Source organism: Silurus meridionalis, chromosome 25 (genome assembly GCF_014805685.1).
Source record: "Silurus meridionalis isolate SWU-2019-XX chromosome 25, ASM1480568v1, whole genome shotgun sequence".
Taxonomy (NCBI): Eukaryota; Metazoa; Chordata; class Actinopteri; order Siluriformes; family Siluridae; genus Silurus; species Silurus meridionalis.
Genome location: NC_060908.1, coordinates 3413253 through 3436532, shown reverse-complemented (window position 1 = coordinate 3436532; position 23280 = coordinate 3413253). Strand labels below are relative to the sequence as shown.

The following is a 23280-nucleotide window of genomic DNA, read 5'->3' as shown; positions in this document are numbered from 1 at the left end:
GGGACATTTTGGAACTAGGGCATGGGTAATTGTTTGGAACCATAGTGACCTCATTTAGAACCCCTTGCCGTTGGTTATGATGAAGCAGTTGAGTGATGCGCAACGAGCGTTCACTTTAAAACCTTTTATAAAAATGGTGATGGTGTGAGTGCTGCACAAAGGGGAATTTCTGCATTATTACCAGTCCAGACATCATGATCGCATAGGCAGACGTGACACGATCATGATGTCCTTACTGGCGTTTGACCAATTCACAGTTTTGCCGGTTAATCGGATATCCGCAAAAATCCATAGCGATAGTTTTTCCCGCTTCTGGTCTGCTCTCATGACAACAGCGGCCTCTAGAGGTGAATCAATGTTTTACATTGAGCGTTATGTATGTTTGTTTATCCAGTATCCATTTTAGAAACTAGCGATTGATTAATCGGTTATTAACAAGTACGGTTAAACCTAGCCATCAGTAAAATCCACTATCAAACTCTAGTCCTAACTGGTAAAATGTCGAAATTCCCTTCCTCACCATCACCATTATTCTAAAAGGGTTTTGCAGTGAACGCTCGTTGCGCACTGATCTACTGCTTCATTATAACTAATGGCAAGGGGTTCAAAAAGAGCTGTAAAGGGTTTCTGTGTCATCTGCAGTCAATGAAAATTTTCTCTTCCTGTTACTATCTGCAAATGTGTATACACCGTCATAGCTGTCGTGTTCTCGAGCGCATTACATCCACCTCTTTAATCTGCATGAAAACCCTTCAGCGTCTTTTTACCATTTTTGTCTGACATCTTTTGAATTTATGGGCTTGCTTTTTTTTTTTTTTTTTTTTTTTTTTTTTTTTCTTTGTTTTAACTTTGCTTTTATGTTTTAAACCAATCTCCAATCTTTTACACTACAGACCAGTTTCATTTTGAAAATATTCTTTACACATATCTTATACACACAATATGGACAAAAGTATTGAGACGCCTGACTTTCATAGCCATATGCTTTTCCAAACTGTTACCACAAAGTCCAGCTGCATGTAGGTTCATGTGACGTGCTTTGAAACTGAAACAAAAATAGCACCCCAGAAAAACCTAAAAAAAAAATCGTGGCATCAGCATGTGGCATCAGTGTTTTGCCTCTAGAGGTCGCTCTTATACTGTACAATAATCCCCCGCTTTATTGCAGTTTTTATCTCGCACCCCCCGGTTTATCGCGGAATTGCATTTGCCACATAACTAATTATTTTGGCTGATTTTTCCGGTCTCTCACGGAGAGCACGACAGACCAATAAACTTATAGGAAATTGTTTTTATGGAGTTTCATGTTGAAATAATGAAATTTATTAATAAAATCTAATTATTATTTAAAATACGAAGTAAAATGTTAATACAGTACAGAATGTAAAGAACGCGGTGACGTGTATCTTTAACTCAGTTTTTTTTTGATATCACAACTGTATGCTGTACAGTACATGTACTCACTATAAATGTGATACAGTGCACTGTATTAGCAGTATAACGAATTAGCACAAAGTTCATCTCGCTATATTATTGGAAATGTTTTCTGTGTGTGTTTAAAGTGTGTGGGAGGATGATTTATGGCTCAAGCTATAAAAAAATATTTTTGGCGTCCGTTTATTACGGTTTTTCGTTTATCTGCGGTTTTCAAACGTAACCACCGCGAATAACGGGATTACTGTATAACACAACCCGGAAAAACTATCGGTATGGATTTCTGCCGATGTTCACAGCAATCAACTAGTGTCAACAAACTTTTGTTCATGTAATTTGTGTGTGTGTGTGTGTGTGTGTGTGTGTGTGTGTATATATATATATATATATATATATATATATATATATATATATATATATATATATATATATATATATATATATATATATATATATATATATATTTAATATTATTATTTGGTAACATGAATAAAAAAATATAGTTCAGACATGATACACACTTTTACACTGGATATCCTGATTTATTAATGATGGTGATGGAGGGTTCTTGACTTTCTGTGTCTCTCTCTCTTTCCATCAGGTGGCGGCTCTACAGGAGGAAAAGAGCAGCCTGCTTGTCGAGAATCAGGTCCTGTTGGAGCGTCTTAACCAGTCCGACTCCATAGAGGATTTGAACAGCCCAGCCGGGAGGCGCCACCTCCAGCTGCAGGCACAGCTGGAGCAGCTGCAGGAGGAGACGTTTAGGTAAGAGATAAAGTGAGCTGGGGGACTGTTGTCCACCTCCTGCGAGGTGTTCCTCTAAAACAGTAGAGATAGCTAACTGCTTGAAGACATCCCACTGGTCATGAGCATATTACGGAGAGCAGAACTCCGGCCTCTTGGCCTACACGCTGATGTAGAGCTGAACGAGAGATCTGTGCTGTACGGTTTCCACTGACGCCAGTTAATTCGGCTTCTCGCCACAGGATGAGCGAGTCGGATCTCTCTCATCTGAGCTGGGACTGTCAGGCTCTGCCCTTCCCGTTGGCTCCTGAGGGCCTCAGTCCCATTCAGGCCCTGCCCCAGTGGAGGTAACTAGAGCCAGGGCACACAGGGCATAGACACCCACCCTCTCACTGGGGCAATTCACGGGCTCAGGGGAAGTTGATTGAACTGACGGTGGTATTTTTTTCTGCATCTTGGTCACAACTGGTCTGGTCTCGTCTGTCTGTCTGTCTGTCTGTCTGTCTATCTATCTATCTATCTATCTATCTATCTATCTAGTGTCTGTCTAGCTGATCATATTTATTTATTTGTTTTATTATATATTACTGTATTATGTTAGAATGTTTTTTTTTATTTATTTAAACAGTGGCTTTAGAGAAGTGTGTGTGTGTGTGTGTGTGTGTGTGTGTGTGTGTGTGTGTGTGTGTGTTTGTGTGTGTGCACGCCAGGCTTGAAGCGGCTAAAGACGACTACCGTATCCGCTGCGAAGAGCTTGAGAAGGAGCTCCTTGAGGTCAAAGGTCAGAACGAGGACCTAACATCTCTGGCTGACGAAGCTCAGTCACTCAAAGATGAAATGGACGTCCTGAGGTGAGACACCTGCAGTTCTGCGGTCATGACCTTTGTCTGTCTTTTCTCTATGTCTGTCTCTGATCGTCCATCTCTCTGATTCCCTGTCCGACTCTTTATCTCTTTCTGTCTCTCGTCCTGCAGACACTCATCTGATAAGGTGTCGAAGCTGGAGGCGCAGGTTGAGTCGTATAAGAAGAAGCTGGAGGATCTGGGGGATCTGCGGCGCCAGGTGAAGCTGCTGGAGGAGAAGAACACCAGCTACATGCAGAACACCGTGAGCCTGGAGGAGGAGCTCCGCAAAGCCAACGCAACCCGCACCCAGCTGGAGACCTACAAGAGACAGGTTCCCCCCACACACACTATTCTGAAATCACACTCCGCATGCTCCTTATCGCTCGAGATAATGATGCCGGGTCTCTGCAGGTGGTCGAGCTCCAGAACCGGCTGTCCGAGGAATCCAAGAAAGCTGACAAGATGGAGTTCGAGTGCAAGCGTCTGAAGGAGAAAGTGGATTCGCTTCAGAAAGAGAAAGACGTAAGAACGAGCCGTCTCGCATAACGTCTCCCAGACTCCCTCAGAGCGAACGTGAAGATCTGATTTAGAATAAAATAGAATGCGAGTGTGCGTCGAGAAGAATCATGGACACTACGTCCTCCACACTAAAGAGGAGAGGGACGATCTGTCCTGTTATCAGACCTCTGTTAAAAAAAGCCACGTCTTTAATGGTATGGCAGTGCATTAGTGTCGATGCGAGTGTGTGTCGACAGAATCAGAGAGTCAGGAGGAACCTGCAGATTAGCTGATTACACAGATTACTCCTCCATGCCGAGAGAGAGACGATCGCCCCCGCGATACATACGTTCCTTTCTTTTCTCCTTTTCTTTTTTCTTTTTGTCGTTTCCGTCCTGATGAGTTTCTTCCTGTGCCATTATCACACGCAGACACACACATTTCCTGTTCTGTCTTTTTTTTTTCCCTTCATCGTTTGTTCGGTCTTTAAGCCAGTTGATCTTAAAGCAGTTCAAAAAAACGAAAGAAAGAAAAGAAAAAGCGAAAAGAACAAAACTGCATCAGGACAAAGAAAAAAAAACATTATTGGAGAATATTATAAATTAAAATGTCATTAAAGAGCAGCAAAAACTACTCTTATTAATGAATACATTCTAATCCTGGTTCATTATGACCTGGACTTACCATCAGTACCATCAGAAAACTAGTTAAAAGAGGTTGGTCTTTAGATCAAATGCAAGTTCGTTCCACCATCTTTGTGCCAGAACAGTGAAGAGTCTGGAAGCATGTCTTCCTTGTAGCCTAAAAGATGTTGAGACCAGATGATGAGATGTTGGCGCCAGTTAAGCAGTGTTTGATGATCAGATGGAGCTCTGAAATCTAATGCCAGCGAAAGCTACGCAGCAGAACCGCAACGTCTTGTAGGCCCAAGAGTGGCAGCTTGGCTATAATCAGGGCTTGAACCCCGACCTTCTGATCAGTAACCCACATCTTTAACCGCTGAGCTACCACTTCTGGATAAGTTGCACAGCACTTTTAGAGGTGGAACTACCAGAAACAAGTTGCAGGAGTCCAGTCTTGAGATGATGAAGGACTCCACAAGTGCCTGAGTGTTTCTGAGAAATTTGACGTGTGTTAAATTAGCAGTGTTTAAAAACCCATGTGAGATCCTCCATTTATATACTTAGATTATTATAACTTGTATTGTCTTATGATTTAGATATGGGTTTATAATTGCAATTTGAGTATAGAGTATAAAGTGTGTGTGTGTGTGTGTGTGTGTGTGTGTGTGTGTGTGTGTGTGTGTGTGTGTGTGTGTGCGTGCAGCGGATGAGGACGGAGCGCGACTCACTGAAGGAAACGATCGAGGAGCTGCGCTGTGTTCAGGCCCAGGAGGGTCAGCTCACCTCAGGTCAGAAATGGTCTATACTCAATTATACCGCATTACAGGCGGAGTTTAATGGTGTGGGAGGAGCTTGTGTGCGCTTGCCGTTTTTGATGCGCGTCTGTTTGCGTGTCAGTAGGTCTGGTTCCACTGGGCAGCAGCGAGGCCTCGGATTCACTAGCAGCAGAAATCGTGACCCCAGAGATCCGGTATGTTCCACTTTATTGATACTTTTTAATGGTAGAAAAAACACACACATACCCTACAGCATGGGCACTCGAACCAGAAACTGGAAAGCATGCCTTCTGATAGATGTTCATCCAGTGTGTGTGTGTGTGTGTGTGTGTGTGTGTGTGTTTAGGGAGCGACTGATCCGTCTGCAGCATGAGAATAAAATGCTGAAGCTGAATCAGGAGGGTTCAGACAATGAGCAGATCGCGCTCCTTAAGAGTCTGCTGGAGGACGCAAACGCCAGGAAGAACGAACTGGAAACGGAGAACAGGTCTCTCTCTCTCTCTCTCTCTCTCTCTCTCTCTCTCACACACACACACACATATGTACAGGGATGAGGGTGAATAATGTACAGAAGGTGCAGTAGATAATAATTTATGTATATATGGTAATATACTGTGTAAAGACCATATAGTGTATGTATATAATGTGTGTGTGATCGCTGTATTTCTTCTACCTCTCAGGTTGGTGAATCAGAGGCTCATGGCAGGTCAGAGTCAGGTGGAGGAGCTGCAGAAGAATTTACAGGAGCAGGGCTCAAAAGCAGACGACGTGAGTGACGCTCCCGACATTTCACACTACTCACAAAATCACCGATTTTCACGCCTTATTAAAACGCTTTTAGCTGCTTTAAGGTGCGATGGACTTAACATTGCTTGTTTAGCTTCTTAATCGAGCTGAAATCGGCTGCAACTAAAGTAGAACGAATATGAGATGAATACGAGATGAATATTTATTATAAACTAAGAGCGAATTTGTTTGGATGCAGCACAAAGGGGGGGCCAAAACTATTTCACAGCAAAATGATTTCACGTCAGTGTATTTCGGTCACTCAGTACATCAAGTAACTCGCAATAAAACAATAGAACAACCGTATTTAAGAAGGTTCTAGAAAAAAATAATCAATAATTTAAAATACATTAAATACGAATGTATACAAAATGTTAAATACAAAAAAGTACAGCAAATCCAATCAGTGATGTCATAAAGCTTATAACTATAAGTTACAGCAAACTATAAGCTTATTATTATAAATTCTAATTCTAATTAAATTCCTTTTTTAGAAAAAGTCACATTATTATTACCGAAATTGCAATCTGTGAAAACTAAACCCATTTAAATTGCCATATTACCTCAAACTGCAAATTCAAGTAAATAAATAAATAAAAATTATAAATAAAACTATAAAAATCGATTTCAAATTACTTGCACGTTTTGACCCCCCATTTTGTGCATATGCCACTTTTATTTATGAGACCCCGAGCGGTCCAGAGTTTAGCGGATGGTGCGTCAGTAATAACAGTCCGTGGAGAAACATGGTGCTCCGTGTGTAGTTAAATAGACTGAACGAAGAATTTTTTGTATTCAAATTTCTTTCAGGCCTATAATGGAGTTCATTCTATTTAGCGTAAAGGTCATCTGTCCTTCCACAGACGTCTCTCTTCATCCTCTAGTTTGGCTCTCATTTGACTTCATCCATTCCATACACCCTCCCTCTGTCTCTCTCTCTTTGCCTCTCTTTTGCGGACAGGCCTGTCACAATCCGAGTCCTCTTTTCTCTATCTCACACTTGCTCTTCCCTCAGGTGATTGTAAGTACAGCATGGAGCCACTTCGTCCCTCTTTTCTTTTCCTCCATCTTTTGCTTCGTGATGCAGCGAGCATGCCGATGCTAAGACTCACCCATGGAGCAGCTGCATGATCGATTCAAGCTCCAGTCAGATTGTGTTTCCGTACATCAGTGTTTCAATATCCACATTTTGGAAATGTAGACGATTGAGTTGTTAGTATTGTATAAGACAGGATTCAGTTTGGTATTTCAGTCAGGGCTGAATGAATTATAGCTCAATTCATGTGAATTTCAATGATTTTATTAATACAGGGTGGCTGCAGGGAAAGGGGGAATTTTGAATCAAGAAGTTGACGACCCTGGGATGTGGGCAATTGTGTGGATTCAGTGTGAGCTTATTTAAAACCCCTTGTCATTAGTTATTTTGGAGCAGTGAAATGGTGCGCAACGAGCGTTCGCTATAAAACCTTTTTATAAGAATAGTGATAGTGTGGGATTGTGATTCTGATAGTTGTTTGCAGGAACTATCGGCTATCAGCAAAAATCCATACAGATAGTTTTTCCGGGTTGTGCCTGAGAAGGTCTGCTGTCATTATACAGTATGAGAGCGGCCTCTAGAGGCGAATCACTGATGCCACTGTTTTGTTTGGCACTTTTTTGACAATTTATTACATATATTTATATTTTTCTTTTTTTTTCTTTTGTAATAAAGTTCAGTACTATTTTAGTGTTTGTTTGTTTTTTTAATATAGTATCCACTTTAAAAACTACACAACTGTATTATAAAGCGTCGGTGAGTTGACAGTCTCAAAGAGCAATCGGTTTTTTTCGCAATCGAAAATCCCATTCAGTTTGGGGAGATAAACCCACAGGCAGCATTTTTTCCAGTTTGTAATGGTTTATGCTATGTCACACTCGGGTACACATGGTGATGAGGTCAGCAAACAGGCCTGAACAGTCAATCTGGTGCTGCTGAAACTGCAGTAAAAAGTGCACAGTGGGTTCACATGAACAGGAATGAATGTGTGCTGCCCCCTGTTGGCCGTCTGTTGGCCCTTTGCCCCCTGTGCTGCCCCATGTATAATTATGTTAATATGTATTGTATTCAAGAGCATGTTATACTACTGTATATAGTCATAATTTTGTCATTACATGTGGTAATGTGTTTCATCTCCACTAGAGGGAGCTGCTGAGTTGAAACGTCACTGCATGTGTATAAATGTATAAAAAATGTTTTTTTTTTTTTTTTTGGTCTCTTGCAGTCGGTCCTGCTCAAGCGGAAGTGCGAGGAACATTTGTGAGTTGTAAAGTTGTATATATTTGGCATGACTTTTCCATCTTTGCAAAGAAAGCTCTGGTTTTCACACTGGTTTCTTTGTTGTTTTTTTTACTCTGGATGTTTTAGAGAGAAACTGAGTGACGCCTCAAACGAGCTGCAGAAAAAGATCGCAATTATTGAAGATCTGGAGCCCAAATATAACGCAGGAGGTGAGCTCGGATGCGCAAAAAGGAGTAAAGTCCGGCATACGAATTTGAATCTTGAATAAAGTGTTGTTTATAACATGATTTGACAAAAAATAGAGCATGAAATTTATCCTGAAACCAGACAGATTTCCTCCGTACCATATGTTTTAACACCTACATCTGTTTCCAGCTCAGAGGATTGAGGAACTGGAGGAGGCTCTAAAGAAGAAAGACGACGAGATGAAGCAGATGGAAGAGAGATATAAGAAATATCTGGAGAAAGCAAAGAGTGTAAGAGACACCTCATGGTGTGTAGCCTATGTGATGATTTTTTTAAAGCCTGTGTGTGTTTTTAATGTGTGTGTGTGTGTGTGTGTGTGTGTGTGTGTGTGTGTGATCAGGTCATTCGAACACTGGACCCCAAACAGAACCAGGGTTCAGCTCCTGAGGTACAGGCTCTGAAGAACCAGCTACAGGAGAAGGAGAGGATGCTGCATTCCCTGGAGGTGCTTACACACACACACACACACACACACACACACACACACACACACACACACACATATACACACACACACACACACACACACACACACAGTGTCTCCATTATAGTGTTTCCAGTGTTTAACAGTGATGTGTGTGTGTGTGTGTGTGTGTGCGTGTACAGAAGGAGTATGACAAGGCGAAGTCTCAGCGAGACCACGAGGAGAAACTGATTGTGTCTGCCTGGTACAATATGGTGAGCATGTGAACATTAATGATGACCACAGCAACTTCCATTTCTCAAATCTGATTGGTCAAAAAGGTGGTTGAAGAGGCAGTTTATATCATATTCCTTTAATAGTAGAAATTAGTCACCAATAAGATGAAACACTTCATATCTTCTCTCGGATGCTCCTGTAGGTACAGGGTTCCTACTCATGATGGGAAAAGTATGAAAAAGTATGGAAATTGATTTGAGTGAATTTCCATGTCTGGATCAATATGGAAAAAAAAGAGTATTGAAAAAAGATTTATAGTATCGCCTTATTCGGTTTTCTAAAATATAACATTACCAGTTTGTTAAAAAAATTTATAAATTGTCCAAATATTTATTACAAGCGCTGTTTTTGTCTAAAAACGATCCACTTTCGATTCACTTTCTCTCAGTAATCAATAATGTTTAAAGCGATGGAGAGTTTTGTCCTATAGATGGCGCCATTGTCATACTGATCGGTATTCTCAAATTTAAACTTGTATTTAAAAAAAAACTTGTTAATGGATGTCATAAATCCAGAAACCCGAATTTTCTATCTATTCTCTTATGCTTGAAATTTCCTTTTTTTTTTTCTTTACTATGTTTTGACAACAGCAAAAAATACGTGAATCGGCTCTTCGGCATTATTTGATCAAACATGGAAGCTGATGTTGCTCTTTTGCCTGTTAGTTCCAGTGCATGTAATAACTCCTGCACCTGACTGTGCTTTCGAAGGAGGCGTGGCCTCTGTATCTGTAAGTCCCAGTGTAAGTGTGGCTATTTTACTTGTCAGTCACAGTAAAGGAGGCGTGGCTCTCTGGTTTTACCTGTCAGTCTGATTTAAAATGGGGTGTGGCCACTGTGCCTGTCAGTCTGATTTAAAGGAGGTGTGGACTCTGTACCACTCTGTCTGAATAAATAGGGGGTGTGGCCACTGCCTGTCAGTCACATTTGGAGGAGATGTTGCCTATGCACCTGTCAGTCATTTTGTGGGAGGTGTGGCCTCTGTACCGGTCAGTCACTTTGAAATAAAGGCCTCAAAAACTAAAAAGTCTGAATGAAGAGGGGGTGTGGCTTATGCACCTGTCAGTCACATTGAAGGAGGTTTGGCCTCAATATCTAATCTGAGGACAGTCAGATTTATGTCGGTCTGATTAAAGAGGAGGTGTAATCTGAATAGAGAGAGGGGGTGTGGCTTCTGCACCCGTCAGTCACATTGGAGGAGGCATGGCCTTGATACCTTTCAGTCAGAATAAAGAGGAGGCGTGGCCTCTGTGCCTGTTTTTGCCAAATTGCTACCCATTTTATCGTTATTTCTGTTATTTATTATGGGACTGTTGATTTATGTTCCTAAACTCACTCACTCTCTCTCTCTCTCTCTCTCTCTCTCTCTCTCTCTCTCTCTTTTTAAACTTATTTTTTCAGGGCATGGCTCTCCAGAAAAAAGCAGCGGAGGATCGTTTAGCCAGCACAGGCTCGGGTCAGTCGTTCCTGGCACGTCAGCGGCAGGCCACCAGCACACGCCGCTCGTACCCGGGCCACGTGCAGCCCGCCACAGCCAGGTAGACCCCTCCCCCCCTCCGACATCACCACGGCAACACTGTGGTCAAACAGGACGCCTGTCTCTTTCCCTGAGGCTGTTCCTCGCTATTCGTCCGTCTCTTTCTTCTTCTCCCAGCAGAGCATCAATACAGGGTGTTGAATCTTGTTTACAATCCCACTCTCCTTTAAAAAAAAAAAAAAAAACTCTGGGGGATTTTAAGTAGAGATGCAAGTCGGGGGTGAGGCTGATGATGATGATGTAGATGTAAAGGAGTGAAAGCTTGCTCTTACAGCAACCTTGACTTTTACATATCTTGTTATTCGAAAGTGTGTTTTGTTTTGTTCTTTAAGTGATCGCTTACTGGTGCAGTGAGTCTTCTGCAAGTCCAGGAAGTGGCGTAGTCTGTCGACTGTTACATAAACAACGCTCGTTTATTTGATTTTTATCATCACCACATCCTCACGCTGTCAGGATGCACAGGAGTCCTCCAGCAATTACAACGTCTCTGATTACATCCCTTTCAGTGAAAGCCTTATCTCAGAGCGCTGATCTGGGATCGGCTCGTTTTCCTCCATATCACAGTGCAGGATTTGTACAAATCCCAAACTAGCTGATCCCAGATCAGCGCCACGACTCGTCTCCAAAATAACCACATAAGGGAATACGAGCATTTATACACTCTCTCTTTTTAAACTTATTTTTCAGGGCATGGCTCTCCAGAAAAAGCAGCGGAGGATCGTTAGCCAGCACAGGCTCGGGTCAGTCGTTCCTGGCACGTCAGCGGCAGGCCACCAGCACACGCCGCCGTACCGGGCCACGTGCAGCCCGCCACAGCCAGGTAGACCCCTCCCCCCCTCCGACATCACCACGGCAACACTGTGGTCAAACAGGACGCCTGTCTCTTTCCCTGAGGCTGTTCCTCGCTATTCGTCCGTCTCTTTCTTCTTCTCCCAGCAGAGCATCAATACAGGGTGTTGAATCTTGTTTACAATCCCACTCTCCTTTAAAAAAAAAAAAAAAAAAAACTCTGGGGGATTTTAAGTAGAGATGCAAGTCGGGGGTGAGGCTGATGATGATGATGTAGATGTAAAGGAGTGAAAGCTTGCTCTTACAGCAACCTTGACTTTTACATATCTTGTTATTCGAAAGTGTGTTTTGTTTTGTTCTTTAAGTGATCGCTTACTGGTGCAGTGAGTCTTCTGCAAGTCCAGGAAGTGACGTAGTCTGTCGACTGTTACATAAACAACGCTCGTTTATTTGATTTTTTTATCATCACCACATCCTCACGCTGTCAGGATGCACAGGAGTCCTCCAGCAATTACAACGTCTCTGATTACATCCCTTTCAGTGAAAGCCTTATCTCAGAGCGCTGATCTGGGATCGGCTCGTTTTCCTCCATATCACAGTGCAGGATTTGTACAAATCCCAAACTAGCTGATCCCAGATCAGCGCTACGACTCGTCTCCAAAATAACCACATAAGGGAATACGAGCATTTATACACTCTCTCTTTTTTTCCTCTGGGGTTCATCCTTTCCTTTTATCTTGCAGTGTTTTGATCCTAGCGATATTATCTATGCATAAAAAAACAAACACATTTTATATTTTCGAGAAAATAATCTCAAACGTTAAGAAAATTATGAGAACTTTTTTTTTTTTGATTGTCATAGCGATTAGTCAATAAACGTTTTTCACAATATACAGGGCTTCAGATTTCCTCCATGCTGTAGCATCGATACGTTTATAATTTTAATCCCCCCTCCCCCGCCACCTTCCATTTAACGATTACATCAGGGCTTCGTTTATTCATACTCTCAGTCATGTCACTTTTTTAAATGAAAGAATGTGCATTACGTGCAATAAGAACTCAGGATAAGAAATTTGCTCGGCCCGTCTCGAGACGTCCTCGTGCCAGACAGACATCCGTTGAATCTATTAAAAATTGATGAAGTCACGTCCATTTAGAGTCATTTTGGGGGGAAAACGTGTGAAATTCTTGCGTTGCATTTGATAAAAATGGGGTGCAATGCCATTGCTGGGCCCTTGAGCGAGGCCCTTATCCCTTAGATAGGTGAGATAATTTAAAAGTCGCTCTGGATGTCTGGAAATGGCAAAAAAAAAACCTAATAAGCAGTGTGAAAATAATGCTATAGGATTCTATGGACCACCCAAAGTCAAATCGTTCACTGTGGATGAGATGAAGAAAGAAGTTACTTATTTATGAATAATAAAAAAAACATGCGCCGCCCACTAGAGCAAATTTATTGCGATTTGTTCACGTTTGTACGGGTCGACTAAATAACCCGTCCTGGCGGCAAAACGGTTCCGGCATCCTCGTGTTGTAACGCTGTGATGATGTCGACACCACGCTGGTGCGGAAAAAGTGAATTTGTATGGTTGTGACCTCCATGACCTCTCATTCGCCGCACCTTAATTCGTCGGATCAACCTCAGATTCTCAAACACACCAATCTGTCTCGGCCCATTTATTATTGCTACGTGGTGGCGCAATGGTTAAAACTTCTCCTCAGAAGGTTGTGAGTTCAAATCCCAGCATAACTGATTATAAATGTGATATAAGTATAGGCATTTTCTCGTAATTTTTCTATATATATGTGTGTGTGTTCGTGTGTTTGTGTGTGTGTGTGTGTGCGTGTGTGCGTGTGTTTCATTAAAACAACACAAACTTAATTTAAACAAATTTCAGAAATGCTGACTCATCGTTCAGTCTTTCACTCGGTTTTCTAGTAAACACTATTTTCAGCTTTATAGTACATATTATATATTTGCATTTCTAGTATAGGATTCTCTTTCGGAGGTTTTGCGAGGAGAAGAATGTAAAAGACGGTGTTTGTTTTAAAAAAAATAAATAAATAGGAAAAAAAACATGCTATAAATCTGCGCTATTACTCTTTAATCCAGTGCAACATACAGTTGCAGCATCGAGGCTTTTACTCAAAAACGTCAATAATAAAATAATGTTCTTGCTCAATGATAATAATAAATATACTTTTTAAAATGGACAAGAAAAAACCCAAAAAAGTCTGAGAAGGAAAAGAAAATATACACTGTATAAACAAAAGTATTGGGACACCTGACTTTTCCAGCATTATGTGCTTCTTTTCCTCAAACTACTCAGAGGCACACAATTGTATAGGATTCCTATGGATGCAGTAGCATGAAATTTTCCCTTCACTTGAACTAGAAGATCCAAACCTGTTCAAGCTTGGTGAAGATATTTTGTAAATGGTTTGGAGTGGAAGATCTCCTGCTTTAAAGTTCTGACCTCCAGGCCTCCTCACCTCACCTACATCAGTACTTGACTTTACTAACACCCTTGTCACCGAATAATTATTATAGCAGCAAAGGGATGTGGAATGGGACGTTCAAAAAGCACCAGAATCTGAAACCGATTAATCAATATCCAATCATCACTCTTCACGTAGCTTTGGTTTTTTGTTTGTTTTTATTATTCCCCCTACTTAATTTTTCACTTGAAGGCAACCAGACGTGATGTGAAATCGAAAACTTTCGTAGGAATCGTCTGCATGTGACCGTCTCGAACCGTTGATGTTGGCATGGTTTCTTTTTTTCTTTTTCTGTGCCTGCATCAGTAAACATACAGAAAATGATAATCCACTAACAGTCATTAACATTCAGAAATCATCATGAAGACATTTTGTTTGACCGCTGTCCATCTCCTGTCTCTCTCTCTCTCTCTCTCTCTCTCTCTCTCTTCCTCCGCAGTGATGTAAAGGCATGAGTGTCTGGGTCGAGGCAGTGCGGCTGCATGACGTCGCCGCTTGCATGACAGATTTTCCGCTCTTGAATAACAAAAACCTCAACACACACTAACACCCGCCCGCTTCCGGTCCCGTTTCATCAGCATGCACGTGTGTCACGCTTGTAATCCTCCGCTATCCCAGCATGCACCGGTCCGGGGCTCTCTGGCGGCAGGGCCTGCAGGTCACTGCACAGTGATGTAATAACCGTTATGACGTATCAACACAACGCAGGCCGGAACAACTGTCTTTAGGACCCAGCATGCACCAGTCAGTGGGCGGGGCCTGAAATTCACCTCAAAGTGATGTAATAAGTGTTAAAATGTATCAATAGGTCAAAACTTTTGTATTTTTTATTTTGCATATTTATTATCATTTCTTCTTTTATATCTTCAGTCCTTCTTCTTTGGAGCAAAGTGTTACTACTATTATTATTATTATTCATTTTATGAGCATCGTGAACAAATCGCGAGCTTCTGCACGAAATTCTTAATACTGTATTTTAAAAACCATCGCTTTTCTACCAGTATTTTCGAAGGGAAAAAAAAGGTCATTAAGGAGTTTACACGTGAAATGGAAAGCGTATAAATCATGGATAGACACCTAACAGGAAGTGCACTACTTAAAGGACAAGGATTTATTTCCAAAGGTATTAAATGTCTTTTTCTTCTACATATCTGATTGTGAAATACCACGACCCCCAATCAGATCTCCGCAACTAATATGTGACGTGTAAATTGTTACATTTTGAAGCTGAGGCTGCTTTCACACACTTTTTGATTTTTTTTTCTTCTTACGATAAAAAATGTTTTATGGGTAATTTTTTATAGGAAATGGCTACATGGTTTGAGCCTTTCATAATGCTACCGTTTTGTTTTTGGTCACCGCAAAGCTTTTCCATAGTAGATAAGTACAAATTATGAAAAAGAAAAAGTCGAGTGCTTTTTTTTTTCTTTTTCTTTCTTTCTAATTCTGACCAATCAGAACGCAAGTCAGCATGGTGAAATTTTTTATTTTAAATATATAAATTTCTCTTGACCAGTCGTATCCCAAGTTAAGAGGGCCAAGCCAAAACAAAGAATGAATGTGGTGGTGAAAAATTTGCTATATTCTTCTTCTTCTTTTTTTTTTTTTTTTTTTGTTAATAACCTTCTGACCAATCAGATCACAAGTTAGGGGGATCCAAGCATCAAAACTAAATTATTTGTAATAAAAAAAAAATTACTTTATCCGAGAAAGTTTATTTGAAGATAAAAAAAATATATAAATAAAAGCACAACACGTTAAATACAAACATTTTTGATGTGATCAGTTCACTTTTTTTCCGAAATCGATCTCCATTTAATTTACTAATGCTAATAATACGTGTCGAATTCAAGCTAGGTCAGTTAGGTATCTGATACTAGCTACGATTTATAAAATCATTTCCATTGTGACACTGAATTTATGCAGCATTTAGCATTTGTTTGTTTCTACAGAAAAAAAAAAGTTGAAAAGCAGCCTAAAAAAACTAGCTAGCTAACATAGCTACCTAAAAATCCCTCTAGTGCTCGGACTCTGAATTTTCTTAGAGCGTGGGTATCAGTTAACATTTACATAAAGGAAGGAAAAAAGTATGACATCATCAGCCTGAAGGTCTCTTATATGTGTGTCAAGGTTTACAAAAGGTCAATTGCCCAACCAGTAGTGTTGAAGATGATTAAAAGGGGCGTGTCCTGTTTTTTCATGGTGTTTTTGTTTGTTTTTAAACCTCCAATCAAACAATATCTCATACGGACTAATGCTGATAACCACATGCCCTTTATAAGTCCTGACACTTTCTCCACTGCTTCTTGTTACTCCACTGTTATGCCTCATGATGTCCATTTTATGCACCACAGCACCATTTTGTTTAAGATTTATGAGCGTGTTTTTGAGTTGACGAATGCACAAATAGACAACAGTGTTAGCGCGTTTGAAATTTAATCAATAAAAGAAATAAACTCGTATAACCGTCCATTAGCAGTGGATCTGCTCCAGTCAGACTCCTCAAAAACCCTCAAAAAATACAAGAAGAATTCAAATACGACATTTTACTAAAGTTTGTTTCACGGTCGGTGTGTGTGTTTTTTATGAATAGGAAGATTTTACGTTTAGTCAAAGTAGCAAATTATCTTTCCATTTTGCCAAGTTTTATATCGCTTGTATACAGTATGTACATACTCTGTGTGTGTGTGTGTGTGTGTGTGTGTGTGTGTGTGTGTGTGTGTGTGTGTGTGTGTGTGTGTAAGACAGTGGAGGATGTTCCTGCTCACTAGTTTCTACATATATATTAAAAAAAGGAAGATGATGGATAATTTTCAGACGAATTATTCGCTGTTTGAACTCTGAGAGGAAAAACAATGTGCTTCCTATGCTGCAAAAATGTACAGTTGGTAATCAAGTTGTAAATAAAGCTTGTATAAAAGTCGTGTGCATTTCTGTATTTTATACGTATATTTGCGATGATTGTGAATAATGTATTTGTATTTGATTATGATGTGGTAGTAAACCATAAATTATTAAACATGAACATGTACTTATGCATACATTCACACTGCAGATGGATAAATAAATAAAGATCAAGTGGACTTTTTTTATATATATTTTATATTCAATTATGGCAAATATTAAGGTTACTTTTAAATAATTTTTTTTTTTTTATTTATTTCATTGCCAAAAAATTCAGCTTTATAGACAGACAGACAGACAGACAGATAGACAGACAGATAGATAGATAGATAGATAGATAGATAGATAGATAGATAGTAAATTTGTCTAAATTTACATAAAAAAAAATTTGAACAGAAGCAAATTATATCCAAATAAAATATGGATAGAATAATATAAAAATATATTAAATATATAATAATAGTTAACTTTGGTGCCAAGATATAATGTAATTCTTGATTAATTTCACGTGTAGGTTTATTAATGTATGTGTTTACACTCTGTGGTCAAAAGTATTGGGGCACATGACTTTTCCAGCCAGTTGGAGACAAACAATTGTACAGGATGTCTTTGGATGTAGTAGCATGAAATTTTCACTTCAATTAGGAGACCCAAACCTGTTCCAGCATGATGATGCCCCTCTGCACAAAGCCAGATCCATGAAGATATGCTCTAGATGGTTGGAGATGGAATATGCAATAGAGGAATAGGTGTGAACACTGACTGCACCGCACCCTTGTGTCTGAAGGAAACTCCATGTGGAACTCCAAAAGTGGTGGTTATTATACCAGCCAATAGGGAAATTAATGTGAAATGAGATGTTCAAAAAGCACATACAAACCTTATATTCAGGTGTCCAAAATGTTTTGTCTGTATAGTGTATTTATATTAAATCGTTCACATATTAATTGATTTACCGTATGCTGAGAGATCACATCATCACAGCCTGAGATCAGAGTTTTAATGTGGAGTTATTAACAGGTCATGGCCTGAAAGAAAAGACACAAGATCATGCACAGAACTCTGCACTGGCTACATGATTTTCCTTCCATGGAGCAATCTGGAATAATCCAGACCGGAGATGAAGCAAAGAACTGAACACACTCTGATTACTATCATATGTGTTGGATGGATGTAGGACACCAATTTACTGTATGAATGGGGCCGGTTTTGGAGTTTCGGCTTCACCGTGTGTCTGTAGGTAAAGACAAGCTGGAGCTCGTTAAATACAATGACGTATGACCGGCGTTTAAACTTTGACCCCAAGGTCTCAACAATTTTATTCAGTAAACCAAATTAGAAAAACTCTGGACTCCGATTGGTCGAGTGTATGAACTTACCTACCAGACAGAGTTTGATCATGTGACTAATTTCACTCATCAAAATTTGTAATCATATCCAAAAACATCGAGGAGAAAATCCACAGCAATCAGGACGCTGAAGTCTATAATAGACATGTGATCTGATGAAGAGATCCAGCTGGTACCGAATACCCATAATGCCTCTTTTTTAAGCTGTTTAACAGAAAACAAGGTTTAACTGTTGAACTCTTGTAGCTATTATTTTGAGACCTTCTCAATAAATATAATGCAAATATGGTGATATTTTACATTTGTCGATTTTTCAATTGTGATTGGTCAATTACACGATCAAGCTGAAAATTATGGAATTATAACATTATGAGCAGTGAAGTGAATAACACTGATTATCTCTTCATCATGGCACCTGTTAGTGGGTGGGATTTATTTATAAGGCAGTAAGTAAACGTTTTGTTCACAAAGTTGACGTGTTAGAAGCAGAAAAAATGGGTGAGCGTAAGGATTTGACCGAGTTTGACAAATTATGATGTCTAGACGACTGGGTAAGAGCGTCTCCAAAACTCAGCTCTTGTGGTCTAATAGGGTCATGGGCGGCCGAGGCGTATTGATGTTCTGCTAGATTTTGGAGATTGTGTGTTTGTGGAGATTTATTTAGTGACAAGGGAGTTAGTAAAGTGAGATACTGATGTAGGTGTGGTGAGGAGGCCTGGGGTGCAGTCAGCGTTTACATTCATCCCACAGGTGTTCAATAGGGTTTAGATCGGACCTCTATAGCAGGAGATCTTCCACCTCAATGCATGTAAAGCATATCTTTATAGTTTGGGACTCCTTGTTGAAGTGAAGGGAAAATTTCATGCTACCGCATCAAAAGACTTCTTATATAATTGTTTGTCTCGAAGTTTGTGGAAACAGTTTGGAGAAGAACCACATGGCTGAAAAAGTCTAGATCAGGTGCTATAGTCATGTGACCATGTGATCCCTTTACTGATGTTAATACAGGTAGGAGAAAAAACTTCCAGTGATGGATTTTATCACCACTGTTTGTTAAAAAGGAGAATGCAATGCAAGAATGATGCGGCACGTTCTTTTCCTCATTCTCACGTGTGTTACAGTGATTTCAGTGGAGTTAAAAAAAATTCACAAAGTTTCCATAACGTCTGCTGCTGCAGACTACAGACTGAAATATCAGCCATGTGCTGTTTACATTATGAGCACACACTGCAGACTGTGGCGTAAATACTGTAATTTGGACTATTTCTATTCAAAAACCTTGTCTGTGCCACATGTTCTATGTGCTCTCAGTGTCCAGAGGGCGAAAGGCCACTTTGATTTTTTTCGTTTTTGGAAGTTCGCAAGTTCTTCCACAGCTACACCTCAGAGCATCATCTCCACACTTGCACAAATAGTCCTGTGTCTAAAATCGTTCACTTGTAGATTAATCCCTATCTGGTGCAGGACAGTTAAGTTCAGTTAATTATGGAATGTAAATGCATTGAGACAGTGATCAGTCACCAATGATGGTGGTGGTTAGTGATAGGCCAATTTGAACTCTAGTGTTTATGGATTGTTAAATGAGGACAATGGAGGTCACTGATTGGTCAATGAGGACAATGGTGGTCAGTGATTGGTTGAAGAAAACGACAATGCTTAAGTAAGGACAGCAGAGGTTGGTTTAGTGAGAACTGTGGTGGTTGCTTGACAAGAATTAGTAGATCATTTATTAGTAGATGTATGCGCTGGCGTTCAGATATTTTTACTTTACTTCACCACATTTCATATCAAATATCGTACTTTTTACTCAACTACAATTTGCTAAATCAGTCGTTCTTTTTTATTAATGAGTTTATAAAATCTTAATTGGTCAAACACGCAGCAAATCACCAATCACTTATTTAAATTGGTGCTTGGTGGTATCTACTTATCAACAACATACAATTCAGCATAAGTTCAACAGCAAGAACAACATTTTGAGTGTATAAACTCCTGACTCTTACTTGCCACAACACCTGTGGCCTCATTTGCGTAATTTTTTTTTCAAGAAGGTTTTGGGCTCATGATTTGGTGGTCTGTGATTGGTCAGTGAGGACGGTGGTGGTCAGTGACTGGTCGATGAGTAGCCTTTCTCCAGCTTGCTTATTTGTAATCTTTAAGGTGATGACTGAATTCTGCCAATGTACGCATAAAGAGAAAGATGTGGCAACAATTCCAGCTATGGCAGGAATTAAGTGGTCAAGTGGTAAAGCAGACGTTAAAGCCTTGACTTCGTGTTAAAATATGATTCTCATCAGCCGACGCACTGCGCAATCAAGACCACCTGCCAAACCTGACGCGTAACTTTGGGCTGCTTTCACTTACCCTGACTCCCTATAGGCCTATTGATGTCATTTGGAAAACAGATAAATTATCCCTGCCACTCAAAGCAAGAGTATAATACTTATATTCTGGTAACCCCTGGGGAAAGTTTGACCACACAATGTTTTCATTAAAAAAGTCTTCAGTTTGAATTTCAAGTGTGGTGTAGCGATGGAAGGACAAAATACTCTAAGGGTGAGATTGTCGGTTTGTGGTGGTGGTGGTGTGGGTGTGTGGGGGGCTGTTGAATTAGAGGGGTCTTCAAAATCAAGCCTGAAGAATGTACTTCTCTGAGTCACTTAGAACTTCATTCAAGTGACTGCACCTTTTTGGAAAACCATGACCTTTGAACTTTTGACGAAAAGCCAAAGCAGTGACTTCAGTTTTAATTGCTGAAACCCCATTCCTCTGGAGCGCATCCACTTGATGCAGATGTCATATCCAATAACTTTTCCATCTCTTGCTTAATGAATGCAATCGTTTTAAAGACTGATATATTCAGATCTGCGTTTTTTTTTTGTGTTGTTGTGCTTGTGCTTTTTGTCTGGGCCTTAATTAAAAACACAAATGAGGTGACACAGCATGTGACAGGAGCCATCCTTCACTTTTTAGAGTAACTGATTTATGTGCAATTTTGCGGACGCCCATGCCGGATGACGTTCCAGTAAAAAAAAAACAGGGAAATTTTCACAGAAGCGTTGAATAAGCATAGCTAACCAGTAAAGCGTGCAGGTTCGCTGTTCACTGAGCTAGTCCTGGCGAGCTGGGATCGAATATTTTGGACGTTGCTCCATTTTTGTTGGATGTCTTGAAGTTAGCCATAAGCTCAATTAGCTTTAGAATTGCCATCCTTGTGGAAATGTAATGATGGGAGATAGAAGGTCTAGGGTTACATGTGTCTGATTGATTGCTGCAGTTTTAAGTAAAGCTCTGGTATTTTCAGTAAATTTGGATTAAAATCTCAGCACTGAGATAGGACTGACAAAAGTATTGGAACAACTCAACTTAAATTTTTGAGGCCCAAAAATGCTCCAGCATAAAAATTCCCCTGTGCACAAAACCAGCTTCATGAAGATATGCTTTAAATGGATTGGATTGGAAGATCTCGAGTGGCCTGCTATTGAGCTCCAATCCTTTTCAACACCTTTGAAATAAATGTGACCGCTGACCGGCTCGTCACCTCACCTACATTAGTACCAGACTTTACTAACACCCTTGCTGAATGAATCTCCACAAATCTCCACAAGCACACTTCAAATACCTTCAGCCGATTTTATGGTTAGTCCACAAAACTTCTGAGCATATATTGTATTTCTGGATCTTACCAATCATTTCAGGCTGTTAGTAAAATTTTTCTTTTTTGTGAGGCAGAGAATTTAGCTTTTCTTTTTACAAATAAATGCTAATAGAACAAGCTTTTTGTTTTAAATATTTAGTTTACTGTTATATCAAGCAAAACTGGGTAAATTTGATGTTTGTTTAAGATATTTCTACTTCTTCGCATTCTTAGCTACTTAAATACAAAAAAAAAGAAGAAAAGTCCTGCCGAATGAATCAAACGATTGCGGCCAAAGAGCATGCCGAGTTTGCACTTGCAATGCTCAACTAATGTGAGGTTAATAACTGTTCAATTTGGGGTTTAAATCAAAGTTTTACACAGAAAATAGTTTTATTTTGAGAGTAGCTGTTACGCAACACAAGGAGCTAAAGCCGATAAACAGCCTTTTTTAAAATCCACAGCAAATAAATTTAAATCAGAAAGTTCCAGAAAAATGTGGACAGTAACCCAAAATGTGACAAATAAGAAAAGGTAGAACAATAAGGCTTGGAAATGTCAGTCATATGAACGTATTAGCAGTAAATACTTCACTTTTAGTGTTTGAATCTCATTATATAGGGTGCGCATGTGTAATACCTGGGCTTAGTCAGCAGCTGGATAAATGGAAATGTGGTTCTTGGTGAGCATATTAGATGGTTGTGGTGTTTCCTTGTAAATGGATTATTAATTGTCCAATTATTGCTTGTGTGGAAGTCCTAAAAGCCCATTGATTGTCATTTTTTCTTTCTTGTCTTCTTGTGATCATGACATAATTTTCACAATGGCGGATGAAACAGCACTGAGTCTGTTAGAGATTGTCAATTCACACATGAGTGTCCAACACTTGAGAAGGGGGCTGTCAGGTCTGCAACTTTATCGACATAGACAATTTAGCGACCCTGAATGTGTAGTCAATTTCATATGAAGTCAAGATCACGAGAAAATTAGTTTGTAATCATGAGAAAACAAGAAAGAATAAAATATTATAAGGCATTGCGTCTTAAGACTTCCGTATGCTTGATGTAGATCATGATAAATTGCCTGGATTCATTAACTGGCCAAACTGAACAATCGGTCAACCACTAATCAAAGAAATGCTTCTTTCTGGATCGGAGTTAACAGTCCATGAGGTTGCGGTTGTGCTTTTCCACCACAAGGTTCCAGTAATTAATTTGCTAGAAATTCTGCTTGAGCAGAAAACCCAGTGCTGGAAATCCTGGACCTTCCATCTCCACACTTTTCCAAGAGAAATGGGAAATTGAGGTCATTTGCATTTTCTCTTTCCATATGTCCTTATATGCTTTTTGTCCTGCACATACAGTTCATTTCCAGTGTCTATCTATTCAGAAGATGTGTAGATGGAGCAATGGATCCAAAACTCGGTGTCAATTTTTCATGCAGATGGATAAGAATGTGTAATTGGAACTACGGCCTCAAGTCTCGACAACCGTGATTTAACGAAAGAAAAGAACTCTGAACCGAACCGTGCATCCCAATTCTGTCTCGCTATAATGTGAGTCATTGTGTCTTTGGGAGTGTGGAAATAAACGTGTAAAAATGAAACCGCTATAGATCACGCTAAATCTATAACCGC

The 23280-nt window shown here is 39.9% G+C and overlaps 1 protein-coding gene across 2 annotated transcripts in view; it reads left to right on the top strand.

Annotated features, from left to right (window-relative positions):
• hook3 (hook microtubule-tethering protein 3) overlaps positions 1 to 16674 on the top strand; it is a 30152-nt gene extending 13478 nt beyond the window's left edge. The window contains exons 9-23 of one of the 2 annotated variants that reach the window (XM_046838598.1): positions 2036 to 2199; positions 2889 to 3029; positions 3153 to 3354; positions 3435 to 3545; positions 4848 to 4932; positions 5042 to 5114; positions 5267 to 5407; positions 5601 to 5688; positions 7968 to 8002; positions 8111 to 8193; positions 8360 to 8460; positions 8571 to 8675; positions 8837 to 8908; positions 10331 to 10467; positions 14194 to 16674. In XM_046838598.1, coding sequence (XP_046694554.1) covers positions 2036 to 2199; positions 2889 to 3029; positions 3153 to 3354; positions 3435 to 3545; positions 4848 to 4932; positions 5042 to 5114; positions 5267 to 5407; positions 5601 to 5688; positions 7968 to 8002; positions 8111 to 8193; positions 8360 to 8460; positions 8571 to 8675; positions 8837 to 8908; positions 10331 to 10467; positions 14194 to 14209 — 1554 coding nt within the window. In that variant the 3' untranslated portion in view covers positions 14210 to 16674. The remainder of the gene's footprint in view (positions 1 to 2035; positions 2200 to 2888; positions 3030 to 3152; positions 3355 to 3434; positions 3546 to 4847; positions 4933 to 5041; positions 5115 to 5266; positions 5408 to 5600; positions 5689 to 7967; positions 8003 to 8110; positions 8194 to 8359; positions 8461 to 8570; positions 8676 to 8836; positions 8909 to 10330; positions 10468 to 14193) is intronic. The other variant, XM_046838599.1, reaches the window with a different exon arrangement.
• Positions 16675 to 23280: the final 6606 nt, after the last annotated feature.